The 11,256-nt window shown below is 41.2% G+C and overlaps 1 protein-coding gene across 1 annotated transcript; it reads right to left on the bottom strand.

The window, feature by feature from the left end:
* Positions 1-365: 365 nt before the first annotated feature.
* LOC103079602 (interferon-induced protein with tetratricopeptide repeats 5) lies at positions 366-9,810 on the bottom strand. Its single transcript, XM_007458146.1, has 2 exons — positions 9,746-9,810; positions 366-1,974 (listed from the first exon to the last, which is right to left on the bottom strand). Exons 1-2 carry the CDS (start codon positions 9,748-9,750, stop codon positions 531-533), a joined length of 1,449 nt encoding a protein of 482 aa, XP_007458208.1. The 5' UTR covers positions 9,751-9,810; the 3' UTR covers positions 366-530.
* Between the last annotated feature and the right edge of the window lie 1,446 nt (positions 9,811-11,256).

Raw genomic sequence — 11,256 nt, 5'->3', positions numbered from 1 at the left:
TGACAAACTTCTATTATAAACTTTTTTCTTCCAACAAAGAGGATTCTTTAGGTAACTATCATGTTGATGGTTAAATATCCTCAAAGTTGGAACGTCTGTAACTAGAAGTTTCCGTCTTTTGCAAGCTACATAGTTAAGTGCTTAACTAATATAATTTTGCACTCCTAAAAGACTGTTCCTGACATAGGTGTCAAAGGCTTGTGTAGGATTATACTCGCAGCATAAGGAAATAATATGGAAAACTTCACAAAAATCTCATCAGAAAATTAAAAGTCATAATGACCATACTTTACAAAGTTACAACAGCCGGAATTTTGCTGTTTCTCAATGGATTACTGTATTTTAATTAAAAAAAAAAAAAAAGATTCATCATAACTAAATATATAAAGTATTTAGCACGATGCCAGGTACAAAATAACAATTCAATAAAACTTAGCTCTATAATGAAGAATGGATTAAAACAATAAACAAAAATATAAGAAACCAAAATGGAGAAAAAAAGCTTAGAACTAATTTCCTGGAGTATGTATTTAAATGGAAAGTCGAAGCTCACAGAGAGCAGTAAGAAATTCTGCATTTTCTGGATCTATCTTTTGGGCCCTTTCATAGTACTCAGCAGCTTGCCTCTTTTCTCCCTCCAGCTTGTAAACAAACCCTAGGGCACTTAAACTCTGCACATCTGAAGCATTATGACCAAGTCTCTTGGCAGCCAATTTCTTTAGAGCACTTGTCAGTTTAGTACGCAGAGATGACCTGTCTTTGACCTTTAAGGCTTCTAAATAATGGTGGATGGCAGTATTTTCTGATTTACAGTGAAATTCCTGAAAGCGGCCATAGTGGTAGTGGATCTGATGTTTGTGATCATCAGTTATGTTCTCCAGACGAAGAGCTTTCTGAAAAATGTTTTCAGCATTGCTATACTGGCCTCCCTCAGCATACATGTTGGCCAGGTCCATGTAGGCAAATGCAAACATAGAATCTCGCTCCACAGCTTCTTTGAAATGAAATATAGCTGATGTAATCAGCTCACCAACTTTCAGTTTATCCTTTCCTTTAGGTCTGTTGCGAGTGGCCTTCTTGATTTGGATCATTTGTGCCCTATAGCAAAGTCCCATTTGGTGATGCAGGAAAGAAGAGGTTGGTGTCGCCTCTAAGGCCTTTTTCAAAAGTTCAAGAGCTTTGTCCCAGGAATTTTTTCTCCTATAGAATTTGGCTGCATAACGAAGAACGTAAGGTTGGGATGATATCTGGTCCAGGATTTCTTCAATATACTTTTCCCCTTCAGCTTCTGCATGTACATCTTGAAGCTTCAGCGCCAGAAAAACCTTAATATAGGAATTATCTGGGTTCAGGGTAACAGCTTTCCGCAGAGGGCCCAGAGAAAAGCTCTTTATAGACCCTTCTCTGTCAGAATCATCCAGCCGATACACTGTGATGGCATAGCCGATGTTAAATTCTGGATTGTCGGGTTCTGCTTCCAGAGCCTTCTCAAAAGCTGCTTTAGCCTTTTGGTGATACTTTCCTCCAAATTTCAAGAGTGCCCACCCTTTCTCACAGTCAATCTCTGGACGCTCCAACTTGTAGTTAGAAGGACTGGACAATTTCTTGCAGACGTTCCCTACCTTGTCTATATACTTCTGAGCTTCTTTAAGCTGGTCCATGTGATAATAAACCCAGGCGTAGTTTCCCCAAGTGACCAGACTTTTTACTTCTTCTTTGTCCGAGTGTTCTCGCTGTATTATTTCTTCTGCTTGTTTCAAGCACTCTAGAGCATCTTTATTTTGGCCCTTTAGGTGTTTCACATAGGCCAACAGGTTATAAAGAGTGAGTCTGGATTTTGTGGTAAGAAATTCAAGCTGTTGCCCAATTGTATCTTCTACATCAAACAGATCAATGTCTTCCTTAAGTAAATTCCATGTGAAGTGACATTCTAACTCCAACAGAACGGCCTTCAATGAGTCCTTAGGAATTTCACTGTCAAAGATAAAATCCTTTTTAATTTTTGAAGAAATAAAGGAAATAATAAATTTTTAAATCTTAAACAGGTTGTTAAGCAAAGAACTATATTTTATCTATTTGATCTCACAGTTAAAGCACTTAAGTTTCTATAACTCTATACACAGAGGAAACTAGTATAGTTATGTCCTAGAAATATTTCATTAAATTCACATTATTTATTGCAAAACCAATTCTGGAGAGATGACAGCATTTTCTATGTTATAGGGTATCTATTTCCTTTTGGCAGTCACTAACCCACAAGGACCACCTATTTTTAGAGAGGGGAATTTAAAATATTGTATTTACTAGTTCTGAAACTTAAGAATAATAGATATATACACAGTTAATAAACAACATAAAAATTTCTTTTCTGTATTATGAGTAGTGAAGGGAAAGATGAGAAGGTGAGAAATAAGAAAAAGAAGTACACTGAAGGAGACAGAAGCCACTATTATGAGTAGTGAAGGGAAAGAGGAGAAGGTGAGAAATAAGAAAAAGAAGTACACTGAAGGAGACAGAAGCCACATGAATATATCATTTTTGCAGAGAAATAAAGAAACGAACAAAGGAAACCCCACAGAGAAAAAAAAGACACAGGGTCAGACAGGAACAGGAATACCAAGAGACGGGAAGAGGTATAAGTTTGAGATATAACAAAGATTTAGAGAAAATGGGGAAAAAGCAAAAGGAGGGTTAGTAGGTTTTGATGTTATGTGCTACATCCTTCTGACCTTTAGGATTGTGGGCATAAATAAAGGCTACCACCTATTATTAACTTAACATTACCCTTAATGTTCACTTCACAAATATTTGTTGAATTCCCTTTGTGTGAAGCACAGTGTTATCTCTGCAGGGCCTACTTTCATCTCTGAAACTAGGAAGCTGAAGGGGAAAGGAAGGGACAGGAAGTATTTATTCATTACCGAAAGGCTTTTATGTGCAAGATCTTCTGAATAACCCTGGGGATGTAACTGTGAATAAGACACAGCCCTAATAAAGATGTTAAAAAAAATAATAATAAATTATACCTTAAGCAAAAAAAAAAAAAAAAAAAAGACACAGCCCTGCTTATACAGAGCTTATAAGTACACTAAGTACACAGTCAATTACAACTCAGCATTCCAATAAAGTTCCATGGAAGTGACTCAGGAAGGGCACATAGTCCAGTGTTGTGGACATCTGGGGCCTTCATTTGGTGGAACATCTCCCCCTACTCTCAGTCCACGTGATCTGAGACAGGCTGTCTACACTTTCCTCCATTCTGTAGGGAAGCACACATATTCCAGTCATTCCTTGACCCAGTGATATATTCAGAGATAATCCAATTAAAATATAATTTTGCTGAAATGGGGCTTTGCTGGAACTCTCTTCCAAAAATTTTAAGCTTGTAGAATATAAGCTGGAGTTGCTGGTGGCCATCTTTCCAAACTCTTGGGGACAGCCTGCCTGAGAAAGAATCAAGCATAGAGGAAAGAAGGGCTTAGACAGAAATAAAGACAGATTGCTTGTGGTGCTGACTAAATACCTGGATCACCCTATCCATCTTATACTTTTTTAAGGAAATAATCTCTTTTTGCTTAAGCTAGTTTGAACTGGGTTTCTCCTGTCTGCAACTGACAAAATCCTGATTAATATACCTAGTTTTGTTTGTTTTGCTGATGGTAGTGGTGAGGCCGTCAGGAAAGACTTTCTAAATCTACAGCTGGCCACAATTAAGGGTTGAAAGAAATTTACAGGAAAAAAAGCTACTTAAGGCTTCTCTCAAAGAGGGAAATATTCTAATTGTCAGATGAATAATGTACAGTGTGTGTGTATTTCCCTTTATGCTGTGCACAGGACTCTCCTTATATGTATGTATGCATATTTGTATAATTGTTTATGGGAACTATAGTATTTCTATCAAGAAACATTTATTGGGGACTTCCCTGGTGGTCCAGTGGTTAATAATCTGCCTTCCAATGCAGGGGACGCGGGTTCGATCCCTGGTTGGGGAACTAAGATCTCTCATGCCGCGGGGCAACTAAGCCCGCATGCCGCAACTACTGAGCCCGCACACTCTGGAGCCCACGCACCACAACTAGAGAGAAACCCGCACGCCACAATAAAGAGCCCATGTGCCACAATAAAAGATCCCTCATGCTGCAACGAGGATCCCGTGTGCCGCAACTGAGACCCAATGCAGCCAATTAAATGAAAAAAAAAAGGAAACATTTATTGATCACCTCATGTCATACATGCCAGGCAATATGCTGGTTGTAGTGAATATAGTAATAAGCAAGATAGAAAAAGGCCTTTTCTTCATGGTAATTCTATTATAGGGGAGGAGGGAACAAAAGGGGTTGACAGAAAATAAACATGTAAACAAATCAATGGACAACATAATTCCAGACAGTAATAAGTGTGAAGAAAAGAAAAAAATCAGAGTAATGGGATTATGTGGTGGTGGTGGTGGTGGTGTACTTTAGTTATGATTGTCAAGGAATTCTTTTAGTTGGGGCTGACCTGTGCATTGCAGGATATTTAGTAGCATCCCTGGCCTTGACCCAGTAGATGTAACTAGCATTCCTCCAGTGGTGACAACCAAAACTGTCTCCTGACATCACCAAATGTCCCCTGGCGGAGGGGGGGGCAAAAATCACCCTGGTTGAGAAACACTGGCTTAGACCATTTCCGCCCTCAGATCTTTTATGACTTCCTCCTTTTCATTGCTGAGATCTTACTTCAACTCAATTGCCCCTTTCTAATCTTAATAATCAGTAGGGGAGCAGATAAACCAAGAAATCTGGTGTCATGAAAGCCAAAGGAAGAAAATGTTGATTTCAAAAAAAGAGAGAGAAATGTTTAATGTGCACAATGATCCTAAGAGGTTGATAAAATGAGGACAGAGATCACTGTTTTGGGAGGAGTAAAGTTGTGGGGGAACTTGTTGTTTTAACAGAACAGTAGGGATGAAAATATTACTGGAGTGGGTTGAGGGGATACTGGGAAGAGGAGAAGAAGTGGATATGGGGAATATAGGTCTCACTCCTGCAAGGAATTTTACTATGAAGGGAGTAGGGAAACAGAGGCAAATCTGAGGAAATTGTCAAAAATTTTTTCAATCATATTTTTAATGACTTAATGATATGTCAAAGGGAAATGATCCAGTATTAAGGGAGAAAATGATCCTTGTGGGAGAGATGGGGATAACTGTGAGAACGATGACATATGAAGTAGAGTGAAACTATACCTTGTTAATACTACTCAAATCTTTATCTCCAGCCCCAAACTCCTAACCATGGTTACTATGCCCTTTACCATCTGGCCCATGTCTACTTCTCTAACCTCACTTTGTACCACTTTCCTCATGCTCACTGCACTCCAGTTATACAAGCCTTTACAAAATTTTATCGTTTATTATTTCTTATGCCAAGTATGCACCTACGTCAGGGCATTTGTACCTGCTTTTTATTCCCTCACTCTGTGAATTCTTCCTAAGAGAGTACTAGGGTTTACTTATTCTCATAATTCTGGGCTTGGCTCAAATCTCAGCTCTTCAAAGAAGGCTACCCCTGACCACTTTAGCTGAAGCTGCATCTCCACCTTGCCTGCCATCCTACAGTCTAGTCTATCACATTTTCCTATTCTTCACAGCACCTTTATCAATATTTTCTGGGAGTTGGGAAGGAAGAGAAGAGTGCTTTGAATCAAATATGAGATTGAGGTTTTAAAATGAATTGGGCTGAGTCTTTAGGAACTGGAAAGAGGCTGTCCTAATAGCCAAAAGTGGCAGAAGAGTCAGAGAACTGGACTAATTACACAATTAGTAGTAGTGATTAGAAAAATAAAACCACTTCATATTTATAATCTAATCATATACTTGATGAAATGTTTTCTAATTTTATAAATACTAAATTTAAACAATAGCTAACAGTATTATATTTAGTAGACATTTACATTCACTTAAAATTACTAATTTTAATTTTATAATTTTTTCATATTTTTCTCTTGTGTGGTCTGTATATACATATAAACACATGTATACAGGTCCCACATTTTAGTGATTGCAGGTTCTAGACCAGAGCTTTCTAATAGAACTTCCTGCCACGATGGGAATGTTCTTATCTGTGCTGCACAACGTGATAGACACTAGCCACAAGTGACCACTGATCACTTGAAATGTGGCTAGGATGACCAATGAACTGCTTTTTATATTTTATTTACTTTTAATTAATTTGAATAGTCACATATGACTAGTGGTTACTGCATGGAACAGGACAGTTGAAGACACTGGGCCTAAAGAGCTTAATGTATAAAAAAGCCTCAAGTCCAACAGGCTAGACCTCTACTCTAACTTGAAATTTTCCCTATTTTATTCACAGTGAGGGCTAAATTAAATGGCAAACAAGGATATATTTGAGAAAACAACTTTATGCATAAGACCTAGGTTCACTACAGATTCAGCTCAATAGTATAAATGTTACACTTGTACAATATATTTCTAGAATCAGATGAGAGGTCAAAAAAAACACCCCCAAAAACCATTCCCTTGCCACACTGTACATATCAGGCAGCCTGCCAAGCACTTTACACAAATTACATTTAATTTTTATAACAATGTCTTATTATTTTCACAGTTTTATGGATGAGGGCTGGGAAACAGAGTTTAAATTACGTGTCCAAGGTTACACAGCTATAAAGTGTCCAAGCACAGATTCAAACCTAGCTCTGCCTGACTTAAACAAAAGGTTATGCCTTTTAACCATAATGTTGCACTACCTCTTTCACATAAAAATTGGAGGTTTTTTTTTTTTTAAGAATAGTTTGCTTTAAAATATAGGATATGTCTAATGTATGTAAAATTCACTTTGCCTGGGAAGGACTTAAAAGAAAACAAGAGATTTTAGAGCAGCTTAAAGAGCAGGTAAGAGGTTTTGTAACAGCCCATTGGAAAAGACGTCAGACAGTTAAAGGTCTCAGGATAAGAAAACAATGGTTTCAAATACGAGCCCTCAATCTAAAGTCATAGCATTCTGCATTGTTGGAGTTGTTTTGAGATGGAGCTGCTTCTCACTAGGACACGCTGTGGAGGGGCAGAGAGGGTGATTAATGATTCTTTCAAATAACTAAAGAGCTGGGTGGAAATGTATTAAAAGTGATCTGAAGGAAGGACAAAAATCTTAGTTATCAAAGATATAATTATCATTATTCATGTAAGGGAATTAAAATACCTTTTTTTCCATAATCCAAAGATGTATATGCTGATGATCTTCCAAGGTATTTCTTCTAGCTCTGATCTCTCCCCTGAATTCCAGACTTATCTAACTTTTAGTTTACATCTTCAATTAGAAGTTCAGTTGGCATCTCAAGTAAATATAGAAATGATAGAAATCTGGGTTCCTTGAGCCTGTTCCTCCCTTGGTTTTCCCCACCTTGTTTGGTACCTCTTTGTCCCACAGGCCAAATAACCTAGGAGTCATCTTTGATTCCTATTCTTCAATAGGAAGTCCTGTTAATTCTATCACCCCAATACATCTCACTCCATCCACTTTTTTCCATTTCCACTGCTAGTCTAGGAAAATAGGAAAGACTATTACCTTTCCTCTGACCTGTGGCAAACATCTGGTCTGTTTCCACTCTTGATCCCCATACAGTATTAGTAAACTTTTGAAAATGTAAACCAGATTACGTCAGTCTCCTGGTTTAAAATCTCCAATAGCTTCCCAACACCCTTAGATTTTAATCTAGCCTTTGCCGTGTCTTACAAGTCCCTAAAGGAGCTGGACTTGTCTACTCACCCAACCTTGTCTCCTCCTTCTCGCCTCATTATCCGTGTTTTAGACATACTGACCTTCTTCCTATCTTGAACATATCAAGTTCAAGGCCTTTTACACCTGTTGTTTTTACTCTACTTAAAAAGCTCTGCTCCTAAATCTTTGTATGACTAGCTCCTTCCTTTAACTCAGCTCAAATATTCCTTACCCAAGAGGCCGCCTGTGGTAGAGCTATCTAAAATAACCCCCTCCATTCTAGGTCACTCTCTTAGCACTATTTTATCTTCCTTATAGCTCTTATCACTTTCTGAATTATGTTGATTATTTACTCATTTATTCTTGGTTGTCTATTTCCCCTATTTAAATGAGAATAAGGACCTTACTCCAGTTTTATGTTTTTCACCTGTGTCCCCAGCATCTGTGATTTCAGGCATATAAGAGAAACTCAACAATAAATATTTGTTGAGTGAATGCAGTTATATACTGGTAGCTTCTGGCATTTCCAGCCCAGAGGCATGAGCCTAGCATTAAAAAAAAAAAAAAAAAAAAAAAAGCACCTGAATTTCAGATGAGGGAATTCCTGCTAGCTCTTCCCATCTTGCTAATGGCTCCAAACTTTCTGCCACTTCAGTCTCCCCTATCCAACATGGGCTTACCAGCCCTGTGCCCAACCACAGAGTAAAATGAACATCTGCCTCTGTGCAAGGACGATGAGGACGGAGGGCTGCCCCAGGCATTATGATGTGGCTGTGAGATCTCCAATGGACATTCAGTTAGCCATGTAAGTGCTTTGCCCACACTCTATGGAATTAGAGTGGACACTATGCCAAGTTTTACTTTTTCAACTATGTCTACTTAATTTTTAAACTTTGTCTCTGGGAAGCTGGCAGAGAGAGGCTATTGTGTCTCAAGAGGCAACATCTATCTTCAGGTAATTTTGTGTGTGTGTGTGGGGGGGGTTGTTTTTGTTTTTTGCCAGGAAGGAGTAGTCTTTCATTTTTCTTGGGAGACAGTTAGTGCCCAATAGGGTCCACCCCTCTTCCACACCAACCTGCATCCACATACTGTGCCTCCGCCTTTCCTTCCCTATTTCTTCAGGCCCCTTCCTGGTACTTCCCACCTCCCTCCCTTCTTACAAATGGTAGAAGTGAGGCATTTATTAAATATTTTTATAGTCAACATTTGCAAATATTATGTGCCAGGCATCAGTCAACAACCCCTCTACAGTCCTAAGAGATGGATGCTATCAATTTTTACAGGTAAGAAACAGACCCACCGAACTGAAGAAACTTTGCTTTGGGTCACCCAACTCGTAGGTGGTCAAAGTCAGGATTTAGAACAAAGGGCTCGACGGGCTTCAGGGGCCCAAGGTCGGAATCTCCCACTCCTTAGCTTCCCAATGGAGGCCGTTAACTACCCACGTGCAGGACAGGGGACCGGATTACATGGGTCAGCCAAGGACCACCCACCACACGCCAGTCAAGGAGACGAGAAAGAAAGCCTCATAAAACGGTGGATGGGGTGGAACAAGAACAATCTGTCCACGGTACAAAGGGGGGGGGGGAGAATTCAGACCCAGGAATCAGAAAGCAAAATGGCAGGAACAGACGCGTGTGACGCCGCAGGCTGAGGCCTGCGGGGACCGGCCACGCAGAAGCCGCCCGCACCGGCCCGGGGCCGGCGACGACCAGAGCCGCAGGGAGGTGACAGGCCCGTGGGACGTGTCGCCCGGCACCCCCAGCCCCGCCGCCCCCCGACCGCGGACGCTCGGGGCTCGAAAGAAGGGTCCGCTCGGCCACCCTCCCCAGCAGGCCCGCCTTCAGCCCGGACCCGGACGGGGCTCCCGGGGAGCGTCCCCAACGCAGATGCCCGGCGGCCAGGCTCGGCCCCTTCAAAGGCCGCAGCGCTGCGTTGGAAATGGAATACGCGAGAAACGCGGGTGTGCCCCAACGGCCCCACGGAGCTGGGGAGAAGAAGCGGGCAGAAGCCCTCACCTCATGGTGGCTGGGCTCTGCGGCCGTCTTGGGAGGCGCCGGTCCTCTCAGCTTCTCCCCTCAGCGCTCGGCTGCTGCGCGGACTGAGCGGCCGCGTGCGTGTGCGCGCGCGCGAGCAAGATGACCGCAGCGCTAGTCCGCGCGCGCGGGCGTTCGCTTTGTTCAAGGCAGGACCCGAGCGGGAAGAGGAAACTAGAAAGTGAATCTGATCCCCGAGTAGGCGGAGTCCAGCCCCGGGAAACAGAAACTTCTGGAAGAGCTAGTTGAGCCGGCTGAGGAGTCTCAGTGAGAGGTTTGCGCAACGCGGGGTCGTTCGGGATGGAATTTACAGCTGGGCCTCGAGACTTCGGTATTGGCTCTCACCTGCCTCGCTGAGTCCACTTGCCTCAAGATTAGCTTTCTTGGGGGTGGTTGTTGTTGTTGTTGTTGTTTTAACTAAAATGACAGGAGATTGCTCAACGTTATTTTGGTTGGGTGGAGGCGATGCTCTTTACAGCTTTCTGCCTCCGAGGCTGGAACTCAAGTCTTGATTCAGCCAACACAGGTGCAGTGCCGTGCACTTGTGCCATGATTTCCATTGGGTAAATCTAGAGAAATTTGGGGGCCAAAATGTGTATACATTCAACATTTTGGTAGCTATTGCCGAAGAGCTTTGCAAAGATGTTTATACACCCCCCCACCCACAATTGTATGAAAGTTCCCTTGCCTTCCATGCCCTTGCCAACCGAGCTTCCTATAATAAGGTCCCAATAAAGATGAGGTGGTATTAGGAATCTAAGTGGAAAATAGCGAATGCCAATACACTAAAAATTTTGTCCCCTTCGAATTCAATCATTCATTCCTTCAACAAGTTTTATTAAATAAATGCTAAGGGCCAGACATTGCTGAAAGCCCTGTCGATATAGCTGGGAATAAAAGAGACAAGGGGCAAGCCCTACCCCGTTCACCGTCTTCTGCATTTTGTTCCTGGTTGTGCACAGAGAGTGGAGATAATTCTCAAACTTTGAGAAAACGTGTTCATCATTGAAACGTTTAAAAGGCACCAGCTTATCATTTTTATACCATCCTAGTCACTTTGCTTTCAAATGAATGGGCAGTGATGTACAGTTTTTACTACGTGGTCACTAGTTTTAAAAGTGCTGACTTTTTAATTCAGTTTTGCTGGAAAAATGGGCCTGTAGATAAAGTCAGTTCTTGCTTCCCCAGAATCACGTTAAACATGGCTAACAGTGTAGGTACAGAAGTGTAGTTAGTTGTGCGTTTGTGATTTTATTACTCTCCTATTTGTTTGGAGTTAATTTCTAGTGTGAGAGGTAAAGATAAAGAACATATAAAACATTTTTTGTTAGGTAGTGCTATGGAGAAAAAGCAGAGAGAAGGTTGGAGTGCAAGGTGTTTTGCTCTTAGAAATATCTTGGTGAGGGAAAGTTTCACTGAGAACGTGACAGTTGAGGAAAGATCTGAAGGGGGTGAACGAATGAGCACTGTAGATATGGGGCTAAGGAAGAGCG

This window comes from Lipotes vexillifer, unplaced genomic scaffold (assembly GCF_000442215.2).
Source record: "Lipotes vexillifer unplaced genomic scaffold, Lipotes_vexillifer_v1.1 scaffold191, whole genome shotgun sequence".
NCBI classification, from domain to species: domain Eukaryota; kingdom Metazoa; phylum Chordata; class Mammalia; order Artiodactyla; family Lipotidae; genus Lipotes; species Lipotes vexillifer.
Note: the sequence above shows the minus strand (reverse complement) of the source record. Positions and strands in the feature narration are given on the sequence as shown.